Source organism: Spermophilus citellus (genome assembly GCF_964194105.1).
Source record: "Spermophilus citellus genome assembly, chromosome: 2".
NCBI classification, from domain to species: Eukaryota; Metazoa; Chordata; class Mammalia; order Rodentia; family Sciuridae; genus Spermophilus; species Spermophilus citellus.
This window is the reverse complement of record NC_138183.1, coordinates 132729481-132756447: the sequence shown is the minus strand read 5'-3', so window position 1 is coordinate 132756447 and position 26967 is coordinate 132729481. Positions and strand designations below refer to the sequence as shown.

At 38.5% G+C, this 26967-nt stretch overlaps 1 protein-coding gene across 2 annotated transcripts; it reads left to right on the top strand.

Moving 5' to 3' along the window:
* The first annotated feature begins 132 nt into the window (after nucleotides 1-132).
* DDX25 (DEAD-box helicase 25) lies at nucleotides 133-21521 on the top strand. 2 transcript variants are annotated; one of them, XM_081278589.1, is made up of 12 exons: nucleotides 1222-1363; nucleotides 1974-2040; nucleotides 2296-2337; nucleotides 2816-2951; nucleotides 4663-4755; nucleotides 4869-4971; nucleotides 5741-5855; nucleotides 6962-7139; nucleotides 16156-16393; nucleotides 17440-17602; nucleotides 19974-20162; nucleotides 21307-21521. In XM_081278589.1, exons 1-12 carry the CDS (start codon nucleotides 1301-1303, stop codon nucleotides 21366-21368), a joined length of 1449 nt encoding a protein of 482 aa, XP_081134715.1. In that variant the 5' UTR covers nucleotides 1222-1300; the 3' UTR covers nucleotides 21369-21521. The 2 variants fall into 2 exon arrangements, with proteins under 2 accessions (XP_081134716.1, XP_081134715.1); XM_081278590.1 differs by lacking the exons at nucleotides 1222-1363; nucleotides 1974-2040; nucleotides 2816-2951 and adding an exon at nucleotides 133-221.
* The last annotated feature ends 5446 nt before the right edge of the window (nucleotides 21522-26967 follow it).

The window sequence follows — 26967 nt, the reverse complement described above, 5'->3', positions numbered from 1 at the left end:
TTTTCACCGCCTACGTGCGCTGAGGCCTCATGGGAGGTGCCGCCGCGGGTGTGGGAAATGTAGTTCTAGGGCCCGGGTGCGGCGCAACACCAAAATCACCTCCGGGGAAGATTTTTAAAGCAGCCACCGTTTTTCCACCCCGACAAGGCATCCTACGGAGCCTATTGTATACAAGAATAAAAGGAGGAATTCTAGTGCTGCGCTAAAACAGTAAATAACAGGTGAATTTCAAATGTCTGCTCTCCTTGTACGAAAACTGAGACTGCAAATCTTGGCCCGATTTTGTATCTTTTTAACTAGCAGATAGTTATCCGTGAGAAAGTAAAGTATTTACTATTGCAATCGAAGTGTAAAGGCTAAAAAGGAATATTATAAACCTCAAAACAAACGTCTGAAAAGCCCTGACACTGACGGAACAGAGCTTGGGGGTGCTACTTCAGCACCACGGAGAGATCATGAAGACAGTTTTGTTTGTGGGTTTTTGTGAATTTACCCCCAATTCCAGAGATGCCGACCCAATGCTCGAAATTCCAGTGGAAACTGGGGAGCACGGGGTGGGAGGGAGACCTGGTTCTTTTGTCCAATTTAGCAGTCGCTAGTTCAAGGATTTATTCTGGATTATGCAAATACCTGTGGCCAATTAAGGTTGTACCTAACTAAAGGAAAGACGTTTTCTCGGGGTTGCTTTAACAAAGGACATCTCAGAATAAAAATCAAATTAGGTCGGTATCGGGGAACTTTACAGCTATCTAGAGCAGGGAGTTGAACTCTGCAACTTTAGCATTCGAGCTCATTCATTCAGGTCAAACCCATTTTGTCCCTCTACTTTCCCATGCGATTTGCTAAGCCTATCTTACATTTTGTGATGTGCAGGAGACATTCAGGGAAACAGAGATATGAAACCCTGAAGCAGGGTGTGGGGCACAGCCTCACCACCGGGAAAATTGCTGGGTAGTGGGTCCCAAGCTGTTGGTGGTTCGCTTAACAAAGGTCAGCACCGCGAGAACATTGACTATGGGATGTCCCCTCCGCAGTTTCTAACACCTGGCGCGAATTAGGGGCTAGTCAGACCCCAAAATTCGCGAATCAATACAGCGCTTCAGTGCTCTTTAACGTCTTCCCTCACGCTCATCCTCCGCCCCCTCCGCGCCTAAGCCCAGGCGCCTGCGCGCTGCATTGCGGGTGGTCGCGGGGATGAGCCTGCCCCCTGAGCGAGCCCATTGGCCACAGAGTTGCGCTGGGCCCAGCCTCGAGCCTAGGGTGGAAGCACGTGCTGGGGGCGGGAGCAGCAATCGCAGCTATGGCGTCGTTACTTTGGGGAGGCGACGCAGGGGCTGCGGAGAGCGAGCGGCTGAACAGCCACGTAACCGCCACCGAGCAGGGGAGGGCAGAGGGGCGGGGGCTATCGCAGGAACTCCCAGAGGGAAATCTAGATAAGGAGAGCCCTGCTAGGTTTTGAAGTGGGGTGTCAAATGGTGGAGGGGAGATGTGGAATGGGTTTGGAAGAGGGCCACAGAAAAGGAGACCCACAGGGAGAAAAGACCTTTGGTTTGAAAGGGCAAAGTGAAGATACCTGGAAATCCAGGGAGGGAAAGCAGCTGGGAGTCCTAACTAGACTCTTTTGAGTTTTCTACTGTAATTTGACTATTAAGCTAATTTCTGTCTTGTATCTGCCAACGCACTTTCTTAGCCACTAACATCTTGTCGGCGCTGTGATTCCCAAGTACTGCCTACGGGTAAAGTAGAGGCCTAATAAAATGGAACTGCATGGTGCAGGGACTACAGAAAATCTCCAGTTTTAGGATAATTCATACAGGGAATCTATACCTGAAGTGAACCCATTAGTCGATAACATTGCAAAGGAAATAGTTATGGGGTGATCTTCCCTGAATCCCTCCAGTCCCTGTTGTAGGGGAGCACTGGGCTGCCTGATGATTTGGTTAATTTTGGTTGAAATTTGTGTCTTTCAATAGTTTTCAAATCTCATCCACCCCCGGAAGAACCTTCGGGGTATTAAAAGTACCGCAGTCCCAAACATAGGTGAGTGCTATTAGGATAAAGAGGTTAGTCTCGATTGATTACAAAGTATTGCTTTCATCATGTCCCTGCCAGCTGAAATACCTTTGGGTCCCTTAATATTTGAGACTCTACACTAGCTTCCCAATGATTTTATCCCCATCCCTATGATAACACTGTCCATATATACTGTAGACTTGGGGGGTATGGGGATAGTACTGTTTACATTTCTGCTCAGCATTTATCTTTGCATTCATTGTTTCTCTTCTGTTCTTTTAGATGGTTCTCTTAACATCGAAGATGATGATGAAGATGATATAGGTAGGAGATAAATGCGTTTGCATGTATTTACTAGTATACTGTTTGGTTTATTATCACTTTCACAATGTGAATGAGTAATATCGCAATTGGAACGAGCTGTCTTCATTTCTATTTTCTTTATTAATAGTGAGTGTCTGAAGAAATACTAAATTAGGAGGAGAATATTTCTTTAGAGGAAGTTGGGATATTCAAGGAGTAGGTTAAGAATTTCTACTTAGCAAGTAAGAGTGGTGGAGATGGATGTTGGTTTGCTTGAGGTTAGACACTGGTGTGGTGACAGAGCACAAGAAATTGGATCTTCATGAAGGAAGAAATTCTCAGTGCCATGTCATTCTTTCCAGAACCTTCTTGTAGAAGAAAGATGAGAGTAGGTTAGGTTTGATTGATTGGTATACAACCACTGAATGGGAGAGAGCAACTTTTTAGATATTTTTCAGGAGGCTTGATGCCCTCCCCTTTTTTATTTTTGCTTTTCTAGTGGACTTGGCAACTAATTCACTCTTGAACAAGTTAATCCGTCAGTCCTTAGTAGAATCCAGTCATCGAGTAGAAGTTTTGCAAAAGGATCCCAGCTCTCCACTCTACTCAGTAAAAACATTTGAAGAGTTGAGACTGTGAGTATTTTAACTTTTTGGTATGGAAAAATGCTAAAGCATAGAACATAATAAACTATTCTGCTAATAATAAAAGCCATCGGGATCTTGTTTTCTAATATTCAGTATTAAAATGAGATGTGTATGTTATGCATGCAACTAAGATGTACCTCAAAAAAGAACACCAAGACACACTAGTTGCCCAAGAGATTGAAACATTTTCTTTAGTAAAATATTTTAATTTTACAGCCCAAAGGGAGGCACAGCCATATTGCCATTCTACCTATGAGAATCCAAATACAGGGACATTGATGACTCAAACATCCTTCCTCACCAGCTTTATAAAAAGTTACAAGATTTTTCTTTTCTAATTATATTTTGTTTCAGATGGTATTAAAATTAATAACTTTCCCAAGTGGGTTTACATTCCCTAGGGATTTATCAGTTGCCTTAAGTAAATATATTTTAACAAAAAGAGAAAGTCACATATTACCAAACCAAGCCCTTGCCCATTGCACATGAATGGGAATGGCAAAACAGGCATAGTTTGATAACATTTTGGCAAGCCAACTAGGAGGTAAATCCAGACATACCTTTTGTTCATGTCTTTTTGGCCACCAGCTGCTGAGCTTCTTGTTCCAAGGACCATCCCTGGGACTTTCTGCTCTAAACAATACTGACCTTTGGCACATGATTTTACTTTTGCAATAGAGAAATGGTTTGAGGGTCTGAAAGGAATCTTATTCAGTGAATAATTTCAGTAAAAGTGACAGATTACCATTTCTCCTTCCTTCTGGTTTGGCCTTCAAGGCTACTGGTTTGGGGGAACCAAATGTTTGAGTCCATATGTTACCAACGTCTTGGTTTGGTAACATATGGACTCATGTAAAAGGTAAAAAATCCAAAATCCCAATATCCAGATGTTTTCTATATATTGGGAGCCTGCATAATGATTAAAAAATTGTTTGACAGTCATCTATCAATTAATCTACCAATTAGGAACATCCAACTAGACAAATCACTAAAAGTGAAATTGTTCCAGCTCACTTGCTTTATCCTTATTCTAATATTTTTCTTAAGACTCCAGGAAAGATTCATTAAAAATACTGTCTTGGAAAGGATTACAAGTTCAAGGTCCACCTGGGCAATTTAGCAAAATCTTGTTTCAAAATAAAAAGGGCTAGGGATGTAGCTTAGTGGTAGAATATTTGCCTGGCATGTACAAGGCCCTGTATTTTATCCCCAGTATCACAAAGAAGAAAAAATAAAATACTATCCCAGAAGGATAAGGTAATATATAATAAGTCTGAGAAAATTGATAAAGGATTATCTCAATCAAATTGTCTTTTCTGAAAATTGCTATAGAAAACATCAGTGTCATTCATGTAAAAGAAATAACAAGTGTCACTTAGTTTTCTGTTTATGTGAAAAATATAACTCTCCTGGCAAACTAATGTATTTTTTTATCAAATGAATTCCCTTTTTGTTTTTTGGGTTTTTTTAAATAGGAAGTTCAACTTTAGGTTTATAGCATAGCATATGATTTTAATGACCAAACTGTAGAGATGTGATTGTATGTGTTTGGGGAATTGAGGTATGAATGATATATTTCTAAATATTTTAAAGCTCAGTTGCAAAGTTGCTTAATTCATAAATATATTTTTCAAGTATGTATCTCTGAGGCTAATGACCAAGCATAGACTTTTTTAAGTGTTTTTTTTTTCTTTTACAGAAAGGAAGAATTACTAAAAGGAATCTATGCAATGGGATTTAACAGGCCATCCAAAATCCAAGAGATGGCTCTTCCTATGATGCTGGCACATCCGTGAGTTTCCAGGGTAGTGGTATTCCAAGTTGGTTATTTTTAGTCTTTTCTTTTTAATTTATGCCAAGGCTCTTGTATTTAGTTTATGCCCAGTGGTCTTCTCTTTCCTACAGTCCCCAGAACCTCATAGCACAGAGCCAGTCTGGAACAGGAAAAACAGCTGCCTTTGTCTTGGCAATGCTAAGCAGAGTGAATGCCTTGGAGTTGTTCCCACAGGTAAGGAAGGGCTTCGGGAAAGGTAGAAGTCCTTGTAATGGCCATGATATTTTAATAATAGGTGATATCATTGTAAATACATGATCACTACAATGATAAAACAGTATGGGGAATGGCCATTCCTTCATAAAGTCCTAAGAGCATTAGGCAGCAGTATGGGACATGTATAGTCCAAGGGGTTCCAATCCCTGCCTCTTCACTAATCAGCTAGCTAGGCAAGTTAAAATCACTCGGAGTCTGTTTCCTTGTCAGTAAAGATAAAATTTGTAGAGGCATGGATCATAGTTGATCTGTTCACCCCTGAATCCTAACATCTAGCCAATGCTTGGGTTGTAAAACCACTTATTAAACATTGTATGAATGAATGCTTTTCTCATAGGGTCATTGTGTGGATTCAGTGAAACTCATTTTTAGCACTGTGCTTAGCATAAAGAAGATTTTTTAATAGCCAGCAAGAGGAGAAGGAGACCATATTCAGGCTGTGATTTGTTTTGCCTTCCCTCTAATTCCCATCTTTCCTACATCCCATTCTTTTATCAAATTACCCTTTAGAGGGGAATATGTAAAAATTAGCATTTATCCATCCTTTAGTCCCTCCCCCCTCATGCCCAGCATTTACTTCAAACCTATTGACTGTTAAATTGTATTTGATTTAAAATATTTAATCCAAGCCTCCAAAGTCATCTTTGTGCCTCTCCCTGTACAAATTTTAATGGAAGTTCAAAATTGAACAATTACCTGTATGAATCTTTCTCCTCTCCTCTCACAGTGCCTCTGCTTGGCTCCTACCTATGAATTGGCTCTGCAGACTGGCCGTGTGGTTGAGCGGATGGGAAAATTCTGTGTGGATGTTCAAGTGATGTATGCTATTCGAGGGAATCGAAGTATGTACCAATAAGCCAGACCTGGCTGATTTTGAAAATCCTGACTTCACCACTAACAAGAGTGTTCTAACTTCTCTGTTTTCTCATTTCTGAAGTGGGGTAAATAATAGCACCTGGATCATTATTAGAGTTAGATGTTATAGATTGAGTGTTTTACACAATGCTTGAAACATAATTAGAATCCATAAATATTAGCTACATCACATCCACATCCTGGAGAGGATGCCTTTGTGTATTGTTTTCTTTAAGACTCAGTTATCTTGTGCAGAACATCTTTTATTTGGGGATTTTTTAAGTATTGCATGCTTATTGTGAAAAGAAACTTTAAAAGATAGAAGATTAGAAGATAAAAATTCAAAGACGTTCTTCCTTTCCTTCCAGAAACCTATCCCAAAAATAACTACACTATTGTTAATAGGCAAATGGTTCTTTTTTTCTTTTTCTTTTCTTTCTTTTTTTTTTTTGAGCTAATACAAGCACATACAAATGCTTATATATGTATTTGTTTTCACTGAGTATTTACAAAAAATGGGAGCACTTTTTTCACACTGCTCATTCTTTTTACTAGCTGAACAATATCCCACAATTTATTTTAAGAAACTTATTGATTGAAAACAACAAAAATGGTGAAGGTTTCCACAGCTTTGCCAGTATTTCTTTAAGACAATAGAATTGCTGCATTGTAGATTTTTTGTTCGTTTGTTTTTGGTTTTTTTTTTTTTTTTTTTGAAGACATGGTCTTACTTTGTTGCCCAGGCTGGTCTCAAACTTATATGTTCAAGTAATCTTCCTATCTCAACCTCCTGAATAGCTAGGATTACAGGCACACTACCATGCATAGATTGCAAGGTGGCTTTTTAAATGACCAAGCAGAAGAATCAAATATGCAAGACCTTTATTCTCATAAACCTAGAAACTTAGTAATTTTTCTAACACTCTGCAAAATCAAAACCCATCCATGACCCTCAGAGTTTGCACTTGGAAAATTATTATAAACTTGCTTTTTTTCTGAGTTCTATGACACATTGCCCTGACCTGCGTGTGGCCTGTTGGAATAAGACTGTTCACATCTGAAGGAGCACTTAAAATCCTTTTTTTTTTCCTAGTTCCCAGAGGTGCTGAAGTCACCAAACAGATTATAATTGGCACTCCTGGGACTGTCCTAGATTGGTGTTTTAAGCGAAAATTGATTGATTTGGCTAAGATTCGTGTGTTTGTCCTGGATGAAGCAGATGTGATGATTGACACCCAAGGATTCTCAGATCAGAGCATTCGTATTCAACGGTAATTTCCAAGTTCATCCTTTGTTCTTTTCTTCTTGGGTTTTCTGTCCAGATGAGGAATTTCATTTGTCTATTGTCCTAATTATTTTGATTGCTTAATTTGCCGTCTTTACCTCTAAAACAAATTTGAGTTTTCATTATTTTCACCAGCACCTGGGATCTTCAAACTGCCAGAATTTTCCAACTTCAGCTTACAACCTTGCCTCTCTACTTTCACAACACAGGCTTAGAGATGAAATCTGTACATTGGGTCTGCACCAAATTTCAGAGTAAACAGAATCTGTTAAAGGATCTATTGAGGATACAGTGGATGATTGGGATAGAATAAGGAACACAGCAACCTAAAAATCATAGGTTGTTTAGACTTGACTTTGCCTCTAATAAAATCTTATCATGAAAATAAAATCTTATCATTTTCCTAGGATTCTCTATCAGGATCACCTGAAGGACTTAAAATTACAAGATTACCAGACCCAAACTCAGACTTACTGAATCAGAATTTCTGGGAGGTGGGGCTTAAATATCTGTATCTTTTTTAAAAATACAAGTCATATTATTCAGGGTTAAGTTCAAATAGTATCAAAAGATTTGTGATGAAAAACAGTAACCCTCTGACCCAATCCCAAAGAATACCTCTGTTTTTCTGATATTAACCTTCATCCTTTTAAATAATATGTTCACACTGCTATTTCCTTATATATATTCATTGTCTATCAACTTCCCATTATTAGAGGTGGGACCTGAGTTCTTTTAGACCACTCTCCCTTTCCTGTCTCCTCTATCACCTCTCTGTGATTATGTCATCAGGATCTGGTTATATTAACAGTATTGGTATCATTTTGACAGTATAAATACTGTTCACTTCTGAGCCAAGCAGTTGTTGTTGTGTTGTTTTTCTCCTACATCTTTTCCCCTAGAATTAATAATTGCCTTTTTTTCTTCATTTAGTATCACTATAGGGGTTTTAAGCTTTTCACTGGATGTGTCTTCGTATGTGCCATGTCAGTGGTATCTCCAAATAGTCAAATACATTTTTTTCTTTTTTTTTACTGTTTCATATTAGTTATACATAACATTAGGATTCATTTTGACATAGTTATAAAAGCATGGAATATTGTTCTAATTCAGTCCTCAGGACTTCCCCTAATCCTCCCTTCCTTCCTCCCCCGCCTTTACTGATTTTTCTATTATAGTTTTGTTTTTTTTTTTTGTTTTGTGTGTGTGTGTGTGTGTGTGTGTGTGTGTGTGTGTGTATCTTATAGGTATACATAATAATGAGATTCACTGTGGTACATTTATATATTTACATAGGAAAGTTAAGTCAGATTTATTCCCCTATTTTTTCATTTTCCTGTTCTTGCCCCCTCCCCCGCAATCTCCTTCCTTTACTCCACTGATATTTCTTCTACTTTTATGGAATTCCCCTCCCACATTTCTTTTCAGGCTAAAAACAAAAGATGTTTTTTAACTTTAATATTCAGTTAATATTCTCAGCTTCCAATGTCATTGCTGAAAAGTTGAATATCATCCTGATCTCCAAGCTTTTGAGTGTGCCCTTTTTCCCCCCCTCTCTTTAGAAGTTTTGGGGGGTCTTCTCTCTCCTCAGTATTCTGAAACTTCTCAGTGACATGCTTTGGTTTATTTCTTACCTTAGACATATAGTATACCCTTTCATTCTCAAAACTTTTGCTTGTCATTTCTGGGGAAATTTCTTAGGTTGTTTCTTTTCCGAGTCAGCCAATCCAGAACACAATCATAGCAGACAAAAATTAAATAAAAATAAGAGAAATAATTACACACATGTTATAGTTTAACATAGAAATATTATATGAAAAACATGTTTATTTGAAAGTAAATCCAGTGCTTTTCTATTATATAAATCCTACTATTTAAACAAAATAACAGTATAATTAGTTTACAGTAGTAATTTAGAATTTTGTGAGAAAATATAGCAATATTTTATAATGTTTTGGTCTCTGATGCAACAGTGTATTTCAACTCTATTTAAACTCACTGTAGGATGTTTATACTTTGTAGGTAATATTATTGTGTACTCTTAAGATTCATAAACATGGGGCTGGGGTTGTGGCTCAGCGGTAGAGTGCTCACCTAGCACATGTGAGGCCCTGGGTTTGATCCTCAGCACCACATATAAATAAATAAATAAAATAAAGATATTGTGTCAATTACAACTAAAAAATATTTTTTATTGGTTGTTCACAACATTACAAAGCTCTTGACATATCATATTTCATACATTAGATTGAAGTGGGTTATGAACCCCCAATTTTACCCCAAATGCAGATTGCAGAATCACGTCGGTTACACATCCACAATTTTACATAATGCCCTATTAGTAATTGTTGTATTCTGCTACCTTTCCTATCTAAAAAATATTTTTAAAAAAAGATTCATAAACATAAGTCTTCTTACAGGAGAACATAAATACAATAATAATGAATAGAGATTACCTATACTTAATTTAAAATGACATGGTTCTTTCTCAGTAAGTTTTTTTTTTCTCTCATTCTTTTTTTCTTTTCCAATGCTATTTTTCTGAACTGCCTATAGTCTTTTTTTATGGGGTGGTAATGCTGAATATAGTGAAATGTAAACTTCTATTTTGACTTGCAGCTCTGTGTCTGTCAAAGTCATACTGATTAGTATCAGTCTGATTTGATGACATCAGATTTGATTTGTAATTTCTGGGGAAATTTAGTTAAAATTTAAAAGTTAAATATCCTCTTAAGAAAAATGTTTGAGCATGGAATTTATTTACTGGCAACAGAAGGTTTTTATTTCCATTTGTTAGTTTTTGCAATTTAATTCTCTAATTGTTTTACTTATTTTTACAACATTTTTGGGGTATAATTGACAAATGAAGAATCATATATAATTAAGTTATATAACATAGTGTTTTGATGCATATGTTTACATGCACACACATTTTTAAATGATTACCATACTTAGGCTAATTAGCATAACCATCACTTCATGTAGATATTCTGTGTGTGTGTATATGTGGGGTGTGTGTGTGTGTGTGTGTGTGTGTGTGTGTGTGTTGAGAACTTTTAAGATCTTTCAGACTTGTTAGGATTATTTTGTAGCTCTCTAGAAATGGCCATCCCAGTTTATTTAGGTAGACCAGCTCTTTGTCATTCAGATCTCTTACATCTATAAATTCATCAGATAAGCTATCCTCATCTAAAATACCCTTCATTTTTAAATACTCTGCAGTACTAGACATCTTTTTCTCAAGGAAAATGGTTGTAAAAGCACAGAGGTGATTTAATCTTTGAAATTAAAGATGGATTCCAAGTAAATTACACTTTTGGTAAACAGATGATTATAGATTGAATAGAATTTGTCATAATTTACATTTGCACTGCCTACTACATAAACAGATAGTCAAATAAAGACTAGTTTGGATCTGGGCACCATGGCACATACCCATAATCCCAGCGACTCAAGAGGCTGAGGCAGGAGGAATACAAGGTCAAGGCCAGCCTCAGCAACTTAGTGAGGCCCTAAGCAACTTAGTGAAAACCTGTCTCAAAATAAAAAATTAAAAGGGCCGAGGATGTAGCTCATTGGTAGAGCACTTCTACACTAAAAGGTGAGTCATCTATAATCAGCATTCCCCATTTGTTCACCCACAGGACATTTTACATGCCTCCTCTGAACCAGGAAATCTGGCTGTACTCCGTTTTATAGAGATATCAGGGGAACAATGCAATAATGCACATCATTTGTTTGGTATGCCAAGCTAAATCAGGGTCTACTGTTTACAATTGAACACTGGTATCTTTTGAGGAGGCCAAATTTAGAAATTCAGAAGTACTGCCCATCTCATTTTAAAGTTGTGAGATTCATTTTTCAGATATGCTATTCACATCCCATCTACCATGCCCAATCCCAAATTCTTTCCTTCCAGTGGTGTATTATGCTCTGTTTTCATTATTTACCTTTAGCTCAATTGTGTTAACCTCTATCTGTCATTAAATTAACAGTTATTTAGCTTTATTTTTCTGTTTGTCTGGATCATACTGATGTTGTCCATTTTTATTGTTTATGTTAACATTAGAATTTTTTTTCTGTTTTCAACTTTGTCTCTGAATTATCTAGGTTTTCTTTTTTGTTTGCTACACCTCTGTCTTTCACAGTGGACCTTTCCTCTTTACAACTAATGAATCTTGGCCAGCCTTTCATAATCTAAGATGATTAATAAAATTCTAGTTGACAGCCTTGTATGCATGGCTGGGGCTTGTAATTTGGGAAGCTTCAGTGCTTTGGGATGGTTGTCATCTGGACTTTAATGTCACTGATAGATTTCCCTGGAGCTTGACCCTTAGTTTCTGGCATTTGAAGGGCAGGGTTCAGGAACCAGCTGAGGAGATTCTGTCTTTCAATATACATATTTTCATTTAATCCCTCTTTTTGGCTGTGTGCTTTGCCCTCTACCTTCTACTGATGCTGGCATCCCCAACTGTAGGATTTCTGCACAGAATAAACCTCTGATCTTTTGTTAGTATATGCTTAGCTACCTGAAATGAAGGGATCAAACTTCTCATTCATATTTAAAGTGATTTTGGCCAGAGATCAAGGGAGACTCCCTCTTTGCCATTCTCCTACTAATACATTGTATTCTTATAAGTGAAAGGAAGTGAAAGATTTAGGACTTCAGGAAAGATTCAGTATGAAACTGGCTTTCTAACAAAGTCCCTTTTATTTTCTACTGAAGAGAATATTGCACATAATTCATCCCACTATGAGGTATAATTATAATGCACCAATAAAAATTTTGGACCATATGGTTGCTCACACATAATATATCTAAGGTACGTTATCTTAGATAAAATTTTTAAACTTCCTGTGTTTTAATTTTACAAGTTCAAAAACTTAATAATACAATTTTAATTTCTGATGTCTTTGAATAAAACAAGGAACAAAAGCAAAAAAAAAGGAGAAAATATTGTGTAATAATTAGAGCACTAATTATTGTGTAATAATTTATGTTGGGTTTTGTGGGGGGGGGGGCTTAAAACATGATTAATGTCCAATTAAATATCATGTGAAAAACATGAAATTTTAATTTTCTAATAGCCACATTAAAAAGAAACAGGTGAAATTAATATTTATTTTGTTTAACCCTAGGTATCAAAATATAGTCTCAATAAGTAATTTATTAAGATTTATTTTTTATACTAAGTCTTAAAAATCCACTGTGTTCTATAGAATAGCTCAGAATTTTCTTTCCTTATATTAATGTGTACAGAATTTTTCCTTGGAATGAAATGGCCAGGCCTCAGAATCCCAGTGTTTATGCCATCTTTCTCCAGATGAAGAGTTGGGACACAGCAGATGGCCAAGAAGCCCAGGCATGTGAATGCAGAATTTTCCTAGTGTCTTGTAACATGCACCCCATTTTCAGTCTTTTCCCTCTAAGAATCTGGAGCTTGCAAGTCCCAGACCTTTGATGGTTATGAGGGAATAGCTGGCTACCTTTTCATCAGTTCTCTGCTCTGCAGCACTCATATTCTAGTTTCATCCTCTTTCTGTCTTACCACTCCTTTCTCTCTTCCAAAAATACATTAAAATATCATGTCCATCAGTTTTCTCCTCTCATAGTCTCCATGTTTTGTGTGGATTACTTTTACCTCACATTAGTGAAATATAGACAGCTGAGAAGGTAACACATGTAGATGAATTGTCACAGTTGACTGAAATCTGATTAGATTTTTTTTTATTTTATTTGCTTATTTTCAGATCATTATTTTAAAAAGCTGCCCAGATGATCCAGGCTTCAGGCTTAAAGTAGTGTTTGGGAATTATTGAACCATATAGTCTCTCACAGTCCCTGTTAGCACTAAGAATTTATTGTTCCAAGTATTCCATGTTCATCTTGAAAGAGGTGATTCCTCTCTGACCTAGCTTATTTATTTTATTTTTTTAGTTGACATTTTTAGTCTCCACATATAGCAAGATCATGTGACATGTCTTCCCATTCCTGGTTTACTTAACACAGTGATCGCCGCTTCCACCCACGTTGTCGTAAATTACAGGATATCTTTCTTTCTAAGCCTGTATAGTATTCCATTGTGTGTATATATATACCATTTTTTCTTTATCCATTGTTGAGTGTTTCCATTTCTTGGCTATTGCCAGTAGTGCCACAGTGAATATGGGAGAAAAGATCTCTCTACACACTGATTTCCCACTACCTGGTAGTGATATTGCTGCATAAAGTGATAGTTCTGTTTTTAATATTTTTAGGACCCTTCATACTAGTTTCCATAATGACTATACTTGAAAGTTGATCTCACAGAAGGTGAGAGTAGAATGTTGGTTACCAGAAGCTGGGGAGAATAGGGTTTGGGGAGTGGTGGGGAAAGCTTGATCAACAAATACTAAACTACACTTAGGAACAAAAAGTTCTGATGTGCTACTGGACAGCAGCATGACTGTGGATAGCAGTAATATAATGTATATTTTGAAAAGCTACAAGAAAGGATTTTGAATGTTTTTACCACAAAGAAATGATAAGTGTTTGAGGGGATAGATTTTTTTTCTTAATTTGTTCTAATTAGTTATGCCTGACAGTATAATTCATTTTGACACATTATACATAAATGGAGTATAACTTCTCATTCTTCTTGTTGTACATGGTGTAAAGTTACACCAGTAGGGCAATCATATATGCACATAGAATAATTATGGCTGATTCATTCTATCTATTCCTAAACCCATACCCCCTCCATTCCCTTCACTCTCCTCTGTCTAATCCAAATAAAAAAGGTACTTTATTCCTAGCCACCTCCCTTATTATGAATTATCATCTGCATATCAGAGAAAACATTCAGCCTTTGGTTCTTTGGGATTGGCTTATTTCAGACGAGATTGGGCGTGTTCAGGGTGGTATGGCCGCAGACTCATTTCAATCAGCATGATATTCTCTGGTTTCATCCATTTACTGGCAAGTGCCATAATTTCATTCTTCTGTAAGGCTGAGAAATATTCCATTGTGTATATATACCACAGTTTCTTAATCCATTCATCTGTTGAAGGGCACCTAGGTTGTTTCCGTAGTTTGGCTATTGTAAGTTAAGCTGCTATAAACATTGATGTGGCTGCATCACTGTAGTATGCTGATTTGAAGTCCTTTGGGGATAAAATGAGGAGTGGGATAAGTGGGTCAAATGGTGGTTCCATTCCAAGTTTTCTATGAGTGTACAAAACAATGTATGAGTGTACTTCCCTGCCCCCATCCTCACCAACATTTATTGTTGCTAATGTTCTTGATGATTGCCATTCTAACGGGAGTGAGATGGAATCTCAGTGTAAAATTTTTATTTGCATTCCTCTAATTGCTAGAGATGATGAACTTTTTTATATATTTGTTGATCAATTGTATTTCTTCTTCTGTGAAGTGTCTTTCAGTTCCTTAGCCCTTTTATTAATTGGGTTATTTGTTTTGGGGGTATTTAGTTTTTTGAGTTCTTTTTATGTCCTGGAGATAAGTGCTTTCTCTGAGGTGCATGTGGTAAAGATTTTTACCATTCTGTAGGCTCTATCTTCACATTATTGATTGTTTCATGAAGAATCTTTTTAGTTTAAATCCATCCTATTTATTGATTCTTGATTTAACTTCTTGTGCTTTAGGAGACTTGTTAAGGAAGTCAGTTCCTAAGTCATGATGATAGAGATTTGGGCCTATTTTTTCTTCTATTAGGTGCAAGGTCTCTGTTCTAGTGCCTAAATCCTTGATCCACTTTGAGTTGATTTTTGTGCAGGGTGAGAGATAGGGATTTAATTTCACTTTGCTACATATGGATTTCTAGTTTTCCCAGCACCATTTGTCAAAGAGGCTATCTTTTCTCCAATGTATGTTTTTGGTGCCTTTGTCTAGTATGAGATAACTTTATTTATGTGGGTTTTTTCTCTGTGTCTTCTATTCTGTACCATTGGTCTACATGTCTGTTTTGGTGTCAATACCATGCCATTTTTGTTATTATGGATCTGTAGTAAAATTTAAGTCTTATTGTGATGCCTCCTGCTTCACTTTTCTTGTTAAGAATTGCTTTGGCTATTCTGGGTCTCTTATTTTTCCAGATGAATTTCATGATTGGAGATAGATGTGTTTAACCTGTTTTGAGCATTATATAACATACATATTGAAACATCACATGGAACTCATTAATAGGTATAATTTTTATGTTTTCACATATCAGTTAAAATAAATTTTAATTTTTTAAAAAGTTGACATTTTATTGACGTGTAAAATATGTACAGAGAAATAAAACCAATTCCAAGTGTACTATTGAGTAAACTGTCACTCGAAGCCACATCCATGAAACAATAGCTCAGACCAGGAAATGATATTTATTTACCAGCACTCCAGGAGTCCCCTGGAGACCCTTTCCTATCACTAGCCCATTTCTCTTCCCCAGGATTAACCTCTTTCCTGACTGCTAAGCCCTTGGATTCATTTCTCCTTTGTTGAGACTTTATGTAAACTATCTCTTTATTTCTGATGGGCTCAGTATTATTTTAGTTACTGCTCTTTCCCCTTTTGCCCCCCTCTTATTTATCTATAGGTTCTCCCCATTCCAAGTCAAATTGGTAATGATTCTTTCCTTCCCAAGATACATATAACACCAGCCATTGAACAACTAGCCTATATTTTCTTTATGCCCATATATGTTCGTGTACACCACCCCTCTTGGCTCTATGAGTCTGCCTCACCTAAGGAGGAAATTGGCATGAGAAACCTCAGGTCCTCTGGAGTGCATACTTAAACTTTTTTCTTAGCTCCATCTTCCAGTAATGTGATTTTCCAAATTCTTGGTGACAAAGAGGAGCAGGACATTTGGCTATTTGGCTGAAGGTGTAGCTTGTCATTGCAGGTAGCACCTCATGCCCTGCAGATGCACATGGAGCAGTTGGTGGCAGTGGACCTGCAGTGCTGGGAGGAGAGGAACATCCTGGCAGCTGGGTGACAGCATCTTCTCTTTTTACAGAGCTTTGCCCTCTGAATGCCAGATGCTTCTGTTCTCTGCAACATTTGAGGACTCTGTGTGGCAGTTTGCCGAGCGAATCATTCCTGACCCTAATGTTATCAAGTTGCGCAAAGAAGAGCTGACCCTGAACAACATCCGACAATATTATGTGTTGTGTGAGGACAGGAAAGATAAATATCAAGCTCTGTGTAACATTTATGGTGGCATCACCATTGGCCAGGCCATCATCTTCTGCCAGGTAAACTTGCTGGATGTGTCTTCATTGTGCCCTCATTTCCCTACAGGTAGAGGTAGGGTGGGGGGGGTAATATTAATAGGTGCCAGGTAGACAGCCACTGTGTTCAACACTTATTATGTGTTATCTAGTTGAGTCTTCAGGGCAGTTCTGAATAAAAATGATTTGTATTTTAGGGTGAAGCTTAGAAAGGTTAAGGTATGGAACAGGATCTTCAATATGATGCTAAATGAAGGTCTTTCATATTCTAACTTTTCCCCATTTAGATTGGTGTTTATTGTAGTTTTTATAGATACCCCTTATCAGGTTAAGGATGTTGCTTATGAATTTTGACTTTTTTATTTTCATGTTTATTTTTTGCTATCTGACTTTTTCACACTTGTGTTTTCTTTTCTCACTGCCAGTTAAACACACTAAGGCTTCATGAGAGTAAGGTTTCATCTATCTCATTCATGTCCATATTCACTGTACTGGACTGGCACCTGCCAGTGGACAGCACTGAAAACATAGAATAGAAGAAAGCTCAGCTGTGCCACAGCCTGGCCATATAATCTTGGACAAGTTACCTAACATTTTTAAGCATTGGGTTTTTTTGTTCACTTTCAAATTTGTTGGATGAAGTTAGGTCACTACTTCATGAAAGTGTTGTATAAACACATGCCCATAATGTATATAAAGATATTAACCAGGTTCCTGGCACATATAAAGTGCTTTTAGAGTGTCCATTGTTCATAATAAATGAAAACATTATAATGTAATACATTATATCCTTTTGTCATCATAGCACCATATGAGGTAGGTGTTTGTCTTTGTTTGTCTTTGTTTCGTGGATTTAAGGAAGTGATGTTTAGAAACCCAGGTGGTAGGAGAATCCCATGCCACATTCTAAGAGTCCTTGAGGTTTGAGAGAGCCATGAAGCACAATTCCTCTGCAGCCCTCTCCCTCCCGCCCTCCCACCCCCTACCCTGATCCAGGAGCATCAAGCATCACAGGCACAGCCAGTCTGCTGTAACCAGGGGTGCTGTGGTGGGTTTTGTTTTTTATATAGACACGTCGAAACGCCAAGTGGTTGACCGTGGAGATGATGCAGGACGGCCACCAGGTGTCCTTGTTAAGTGGGGAGCTGACAGTGGAACAGAGAGCTTCCATCATTCAGAGGTTTCGGGATGGGAAAGAGAAGGTTCTTATAACGACCAATGTTTGTGCTCGAGGTGTGTGTGTGTGTGTGTGTGTGTATGTGTGTGTGTTTGAACCCTATACTGCCAAAAAAAAAAAACCCACAGGTGTTGAGGTATAAGTTACACAAGATAGCAATTCAAATCTTTAAGTGTACAGGAATACACTTGAGTTTTAACAAGCATACAGTCATGTGTCCGTGTCCATCACTATAATCAAAATATAGAAAATTGGCCAGGCACAGTGGCACATGCCTGTAATCCCAGTGCCTCTGGGGGCTGAGATAGGAGGATCAAGAGTTCAAAACCAGCCTCAGCAAAAGCAAGGTGCTCTATTCTGTGCTGTCCAGTTGATAGACAGGGTGAGACCCTGTCTCTAAAATTAAAATATAAAATAGGGCTGTGGATGTGGCTCAGTGGTCTAGTGCCCCTGAGTTCAATCTCTGGTGCCCCCCCCAAAAAATCAGAAAAGTATCTCTCCACAATTTCCTCATGTTCTTTTGTAGTCAGTCTCCTCTTCCTGTCACATGGCCTCTAGCAACTACTGATTAGATTTCTCTCTTCATATTTTTGTGTCTTCTAAAATGCCACATAAATTAAGCCGTACAGTGTATGGCCTTTGTGTCTTTCTTCCACCTAGCATAATGCTTTTGAGTTGACTCAGTGTTGTTCCATGTATCAATAATCCCTTCCTTTTTATTGCTACTAATAGTCCTTTGGTAGTTCATTCACTCACCAGTTGGATATTTGGATTATTTCCAATTTGGGGCTTTTTTTAATACAGCTATAGTAAAAAATCATGTGTAGGTCTTTGTGTAGATGTTATGTTTTGATTTGGGTAAATATCTAGGAGAAGGATTGCTGGGTCATATGATAAGTGTATGGTTAGTTTTATAAGAAACAGTAAAGTTTTCCCACAGTGACTGTACCATTCTCACCAGGAGATAGCAGAGTCATACTTGTTCTGCATCCTTGCCAGCAACTGATATTGTCACTTTTTCTGATTTTAACCATCTTATAAGATATGTTGTAGTATCTCATTGTGGTTTTAATTTGCATTTCCCTAATAACTAATAATGTTGAGCATATCTGGAGTGTTTATAGGTTTAAAGCTATTGACTACTGAGGGGAAAAAAATCTTTGTTTTTTTTTTAAGAGAAGGACTCTTCCACTTTCTTCATCCTTCACATATCTATGAACTCCAATTTAATTCATGTTTCCTAGTTTATTTTGAGTTCAGCAAATAGAATTAAAAGCCTCCTGCTGGGTTAGGAGTGAGGCCTGAGCTCTGCCCTGTAGAAGTACTGAAAAAGAACAAAGTCCCTGCCCCTCAGAAGTTCACCACTTAGGCTCTCACCTCTCTAAACTAGCACCATCTAGTAGAACTTTCTGCATTTATGGAAGTGCTCTATTCTGTGCTGTCCAGTTGGTAGTCATTAGCCATGTATGGTTCTGAAGCACTTGAAATGTGGCCAGTCTGACCAAGGAACTAAATTTTTAATTTTAATTTATTGCAATTTAATTAGCCACTGTAGCTAATGGTTACCATATTGGATAGCACAACTCCAGACCTTAGAAGAAAAGAGGCACAGAAAATCCAGAATGAAGACTGAGGGCAAGGAGGACTAGGGTCATGACCCAGACAGCTTGTTAATGTGGGCAATGGAAAGCACAGGGATCAGAGGTCTTCCTGGGCTATGTTAGAGCTGAAAGGTTTTTTGAAGGAAGGGTAGCAATTCAGTTGGATGAGAATTTATCCATTGGGAAATGGCAAACCCTCGTGACTAGTGCTTTGCATCGTGAGACTGGAGAGAAGGAGATGATACTTCAGCTACTGTGAAGTCTTGGATGGCTCAAACTTTACCCTGTATGATTTGGGCAGTAGGCTCTGAGCACAAGCGCTCTGAACCTTGCTGTGGGACTGTCAAAGGAGAGATTAGGTAGGCGAAAACCAGTCTGGAAATTGTCCTAGCAGTTGAGGCAAGGGATGAAAAAGATCTGAGGAGAGCCACAGTCATGGAATGGAGCAGAGCAGAAGCCTGGTGATAAGTAAATGGGTAGAGGATAAGAGGCCTGCTGGGGACTAAAGTATAGCAGAGGCAGAAAGGAGCAGGTAGCTCTGTGGACTCTAGGCACCTCTCCCCTCCCCCCACACATGCGAGTGCACATGCTGTGTACATATTTAGACTTATGTAGAATTAGCCTCTCCTGACTGACTAATTATCCAGCATCATAGACATAACAGCATGCAAGCAAACTGCCTGGACCAAAGTACCTGTTTCAGTGATGTAAAGCCAGGTTTGATTATCTTCTTCATTAATGAAAATTCCTTCAGCAAATGTGGTTCTTAAGTGGCTATGTCCTGAGGAAAATACTGCAAGACCCTACAGTGTTCTTCCTCTCCTAGGGATTGATGTGAAGCAGGTCACAATTGTTGTGAACTTTGATCTCCCTGTAAACCAAGCCAAAGAGCCAGATTATGAGACCTACCTCCATCGCATAGGGCGGACAGGACGCTTTGGGAAAAAAGGCCTGGCTTTCAACATGATTGAAGTGGACAAGCTGCCCCTGCTCATGAAAATTCAGGACCACTTTAGTAAGTAGCATTGCTTTCACAGTAGGATCCAGGGAGCTGCTTACACTGACGGGGCGAGGTGTACCAGGGGATCCCAAGGTCAAAGGCTTAGGATGGCATGGAGGCAGAAATCATGAGGTGGAAGGCTTCTGTTCATAAGACCAGAGTCCTCATACTATGAGACAGTTGATTAAATAATTCTTACATTGTAGTTAAAGAAAATTTTAAAAATTAAGCAGAATTTATATGAACTCATTCTGGTATCTGGAGCAGATTTTCATATCCTATAAATATGTACCCTAAGCAAAATCTTAAAATCTTTTAAGATTATATTCTACCACCAGATTCCTCTTTTATTCACATTTTTCTCCTACTCTTGCCACACCCATAGAATTTAGGAATGGTCCTAATTTCTGAGGCCTGCAGCCCTTCCCTTAGCCCCACCCTCTAAACAAGGCAGGTTCTGCTAGCCTGCTGAGGCTCTGAACTGACAGATGCACTAACGGAATCCTGAAGTCACCTTACCTGGCAATCTACTCCTCAGATCACCCCATTCCCCTAAGTGTGTATATGTGTCTGGGCAGTAGAGCAAGAGGAACATCAAGTGCTACTCTCTAGGATGATGATACTACCTTACTTAACCTTTGTTGAAAGCAATGGGCACTCTCCCAAGAAATGCACATGGACACACATATAGCATGTAGAATATGATGTATATAGTTTTTCAAGGTTTGCACACTGAATGTTGTATGTACATTCACTGAGCCTTTAGGAAAATAGATTATATACCTCTGTGTTAGGCTGACTGGGAAGGGGCAGAGGAGAAAGTACCTTGGCCCTGTCCCTGTGGTGAGCATCTAAGGATCTAGTCTTAGGAAGTTACCAGTTGGAAGAGCCTTGGTCCTTCCCAGGCTCTTTTCACTGCCCCATGGCATCTGAATGTGTGTGTTCTAGGTGCATTTGCTACCGTTTCAGTTAGTGTTGGTCAGTTTTTTGCTACCACCCTTCTTTGTGTTCCTGTTTCAAGACTTCCTATGCAAGGTGTCACAGGAACTTAGATTTTCAAAGGCATCACTGTCTTGAGAAAATCAGAGTTGGCTGAAATGAGTTTTCATTTATGCCCCGGAGTAAGACTGTTTTTTTTTTTCTCCTTTGTTCTTTTTAGACAGCAGTATTAAGCAGCTTGACCCTGAAGACATGGATGAGATTGAAAAGATTGAATATTGAAGAAAGAACTCTATTGTTTGTGAGAGATAGTAGTTTATGTGAGAATGTTCCAGTGAGTTTTGAAGGTAGTTTTTTTTTTCTTTCTTTTTTTTTTTTTAATGTTCAGTCTATTTCAATGTGAAACTGTTCACAGATGGCAAAATAAATGACTTGGTACCCTTAGTTGAAGACCTGAGGAATTTTTGAAACCAAATTGATGTGAAGCACATGATTCTTTTGAATAAAAGAAAAAAAAAGCAAGATTCTTTCTTATTCTAATCTCTTTATAGGTAAACATCTCTGAATGGGCTTCTGGGATATTTCTGGATTTAGTTCATATAAACTAAGCAGATCATGCCTCTTGCCAGCCAGTGCCACAAGATGGCAGTAGTACTTCGCTGGGTTTTGGAATTTGAGCTGATGGGACAAATGGAAAAGACAAGCCTCACTCACAGGCAGCCCTTTCCAGCCATTAATGTCCCTCCCCTCTCCCCCCTTCACCTTCTTCTGTGTGCACACATTCAGAGGAAAAAAAAAAATAGAGTAAAACTCTTAAAAAGTGAAATATTTGGAAGAAAGAACATTTTGCTTTTTAATATTTCAAGTGACATCCAGAATTTCAGAATATTTTTCTATTTTGCTTTTTACTGTCCTCAAATTAGAGAAAATTTACTCAATCGTCAGTTACTTAATAGTATGAAAATGTGGCATTACTCTAGGCATTTCTTAAAAACAGGCAGTGGGGGTTTAAAAAAAAAAGGAAAGAAAGAAAAAGCTCATGTGCCTTCCTAAAGAAGTAACATTCAGGTAGCCTTAATGGTATATGTGTGAATCCTGGTCATTTTCCTGAAAGCCCTTTTGAGATGATTTCTCTCTCACATTTCCTGCTCAAAAGTGAAGCCCTGAGGTTGAGAACAAGGGATGAATGGCTGGTCTCCCACAAAGCTTGAGCAGTTCATGAAGCCTGCAGCCTAGGCACCAGTTCTGTCATAGCCTCAGGCTGCCAAAAGTGGCTCGCTCTTGTGAGTGCCTTTGTCATCCAGGTGTGGATGATTATTTCAACTTGTAGATCTCTTGCTCAGTGTTTTATCCCCCAGTTCAGGACTCAGAAGTACATGAAAATCACTAGGCTCCCTCATTCAATATCAGATATTTATTGTGCACCATAAACCCCAATAAAAGGGAAATGAATAGAATACAAAGACATCTCAGAATTCAGAGTCTAAAGGCAAAGACTCGGAAGAAGCCAACATTAGAATAGACTGTGATAAAGGAGAGGTGTACAGGTCCCTAGTGTTGCACAGAGGAGAGGCCCCTTATACCATCTGGGCCACCTTCCAAAGGAGTAGACACTCAGGGTTCCTATAGGAGGGCAGGATATATTCAACAGTGCTTGTCCAATGTGCATGTAATATCACCTAGCAGTTTCCTAACCTGGGCCCACTGAGGCAGTGTTCCAGACCCAGTTCATCATCTCTATTGCCTGGAGAACCTGAAAGAAAACTAAAGATTCCTTCCCCTTTACAGACAAAGCTACTTGCTGAGAATAGAGCCCCAAAAAACATATTTGGGCAAGAAGAGCTGAAAGGATAGGCAGAGTAATGGGTAGTGAAGACCACTGGCTTAGGGAGGAGACTCTGCAACAAAGAGAGGTCCTTAGAGATAGAATTTATAAAAGGTGAAGCTCCCACTTGGGAATGTCCACTCCAGTTCTCCATATACTGCCATACCTCCCTCTCTAGACTGGAAACTGTGCTCAGTTTCATTGTCCACTCTATATCCAGGCCTTGACACAGAGCCCAGCACTCAGTAGGCACTCATCAAGTAAATATTTTCCTTTTTTTTTTTTTTGCCTTGATGTTTTCATTCATTAACATTTTTCCTTAATGTTTTCCATCCTAATTTTGAACCCCAATAATATGACACAGGGTAGGTAAGCACAGGAAACACTCTTACTATTTTGAGAATTGAGTTTGACTTTCCACCATACTCAGCCCAGCCTTGGCATATCTTAAATAAAATGTGATCACCTCCCTTTCTAGTACTGACTTCTGGTAAAATTTCTACCAGTTACCCTCATGAGTGCCTACACCAGTCTCCATTTAGCAACTGTTCCCACAGGGTCTGCAAACACTAGGCATTCTTCTGTCTTCCCCTTTGCCCCTCTCTTCATGTCCCTTTGTCTCGCCACCTAGGAGGCAGCAGAGCCATCCTGTTTTCTGCTGAGGTCACAGCTGTATTAACACTAGCTATCCAGATTGGTGAGTCAACAATTCAAAGGCCCTTTAGCACGGTGCAGCTCCTTGTTCAGAACTGTAAGCAATTTTCACTTCTGCACATCTGGCCTGGCCAAGGTCTCTCTTCTCCAGTAAATGGAGAAGCAAGGAATACCAGATGACTTCAGTGCATCTGTGAACTGGCGTAATCAGCTGTGTGTTATTTGGCACCAAATACTAAACTAAATCCATTGGGTTTATCTTGGCCAGCTTAATACTGTGAACATATTGAAATTCATGATTACGTGGAGCAGGGTTGTGATTTGCAGTGGGAATTGTGAGTGATCACCTAGCATGGAGCATGGCTGCTGTGATGTTAGGTGCTGGATCTAAGACAGCTGTTAACAGGAAAGGCAAATGAGCTGGTCATCGTCTGGTAGGACGTCTGACAGCTCCTTCTCAAGAGATATTATTGTGTTTGGAGAAAGTGTTGATCCTCCTCAGCAGAGCTCAGTCACCATGAAAGCCACTAGCAGTCTCTGCACAGATGATCAACAGTGGAAAATCTTAGGGGATTGCTGGGGTAGGTGGGGACAGGACCACGAGCAGCATCTTTGCAGACACAAGAGAGAGAAGCTGGTCATGTCAAGCCTTCATTTGGCTCTTGGTTCTCTTGATTCAAGTAGGAGACTAGAACATAAAAAGGGCCTAAGCAGAGACAACCCAGCTGCTGGGATGGAAGAGGAAATGTGAATCCAGCCCAGGGTCCTCTCTGGCCAAGCCTGCACTTCTTTGCCCCCTGAGCCAGGAGGCCAGCCTTCTGTTCTTGCTTGCTTTGCCCTGTCACGACTCCCCATGCACACTGATTCTCTCAGGATGGCCTTCAGGAACCCAGCAATTGGGCACCCACTAGTTTTACCAAAGGAGTAACAGAAGAGTCAGATTCCCTTCAGTCTTAACCCCCTCTCTCTAACTCTCAACCCTTTCTGGGAAATAATCAAGTACATCAAAGACCTTCATAAATCATTTTAACCCACAGACTTGTGAAATATCACAGTCATGCAGTAAGCTTCAGCGGATACCAACTAACTTTCTACTCTAAAAAGAATTCAAAAGGCATTCACTTCAACATTTTCTGTATCTTTTAAATCCATGACTGAGAAAAGAATTGGACACAGCCACTTCTCCTTTCACTGACTCCCACCTTCTCCCAATTCTGCCTCCTCTCACTTCCCCAGGCTGATTTTACCTTTTTACTTGCCCCGGGTCAGGGGCCCAGGAGGGCCATTCTCTGGCTGTCTCACACTCGCTTCTTCCTATCTCTCAGTGTTGCCTGGTACCTGCTCAACAAAATGCTCTTTGGCCAATTCTCTCTAGATGCTTTCTTCTGGTTTCCTTTATTGCTTTGCAAATTGTGACTTTAAAATGTGGGTGAGATCAAAGCATTTTCCATTTTTAATATGGATTTTTTACTCCCCTTGAAAGTCAAAATTTTAGACTCTTCCAGTGGTATACAGGAAATAAACCTGCAGTGTTACTAAAGAAGTAACAGTGTTGTCTGGACAATCCACAGAGGGTCCCAGTGGTCTGTGTCTGGAACTGCTTAGTCCTTCACAAGCTTATAAGCCTTCCACTTCTGCCCAGGTTAGAAACAACCAGAAGTTCTCATGTGATACAAAACATGAGCTCTGAAGAAAGGCTTTCCCTTCTTGTATTCAGGAGAACTGAAAGAATTTTAATGAAAATTGAGCCTGTGGAAAGAAATAGAGCAACTCTCTGTAGCACTTTTCTTAGGGAATTCATCTTTGCCCTTAATTTTCTTTCTAACCGGTTTCTGCATTGAAGTTTCTAGAATATATTTTCCATGAATGGGAATGGTCTCCTGTTTTGAGTTTAATATTTTTCTACTGCTAGAAAGAATGATATGGTCTCACTCCAGTCCCTTGGTTTGTGATTTGTCTTGAAATCCCAGCTGGAAAGAGGTGATTGACATGAAAGCCCTGCTTTGTGTAAAGTTCAGAAGCATGTCATGTATGGACTGAACAGGCACCTTTATGAGGTGGTGAGCTTCCTCCCATCCATGAGAGTATTCAGGCAGTCAGAAGGCAAACAGTTACTTGTAATGGGTGTTGTACTTATGGTTCTTGAATTACCAGGCGTTTAGAATAAAATGATCTCTGAAACTGCTCATTCTAATATACCATGTTTCCATGACCCCTCACAGAATAGCTCCACACATGTGAGCCATAGAAACTTAGTACAGAAGATTATTTCTCACAGATGAAAGGTAAATGGGATGATTAACTTCTAATGGCACCTTGAGTTAACATTTAGATTCACTGGCTTCTTCTCCATGTGATCATTTCTTTATTCTGAACTTCATCAGCTTATGCAGAATATAGATTATTTTCAATAATATTTATATTACAAAGCAATAAAATAACAAACAAAAGTAACAGCAAAGTTATCCAATATCTCATTGCTTGATTATTTTAAATATTGCCTTTATATAGTCCTTTTCATCTTAATATTAATAACTTCATCTTTTTTATTATATCACTTTACTTGAAACATTCAAGTGTACTTTTTCCCTTCATGTTGCTGCATCATCTTTAGGATTATTATTTTTAAAATAATAATTGACCAGATTTTCTGGTGAACATGCATATAACTATCTTTGTTCAACAATTATATGATGACCAGTTTTCTAGCATTATACTTATAACTAATGACTGTAATGAATATCTTCCTGCTCAAATTTTTGAATTATTTCTTAGGATTAGAGATGTTAAGTTTGAGTGCCAGGTTAAAAAAAATAAGAGCATTGTTATGGCTTTTGATAGTATCAAACTGCTTCCAGAGACTGTGCTTTACCAATATATGTTCCTCACTGATTTTTCTCCTCACCTTACCAGCAAGAAATATTTTTATTTTAAAATTACATGGTGACTTTTTTTGGTTTACTTTTTTTATATTTGTTTTTTAGTTATAGGTGGACACAATATCTTTATTTTATTTTTATGTGGTGCTGAAGATCAAACCCAGTGCCTCACGCATGCTAGGTGAGCGCTTTACCTCCTGAGCCACAACCTCAGCCTTTACCTTTTTTTTTTTAAGTACAGACAAGATAGAGTATTCCCTTGTGTGCAGTTTGTTGTTTATCCATTTATCTTATGAGGTCTTAATGCTTTCATTATCAGGTTGCTGAAATATGTATGTGAATCACTTTTTCCAACTACAACAAAGATATTAACCTTATTTTCACTGAAATATATTACCCAGTCTGTCAGCCTTTTTACAATTTGTTATAGTTTCACACAAAATTACATAATTTGTGTAATGAAATATATCAATGATTCTGTGATTTTGTTGTTGTTGTTGTTATTGTGCTGCTGGTTCTAAAA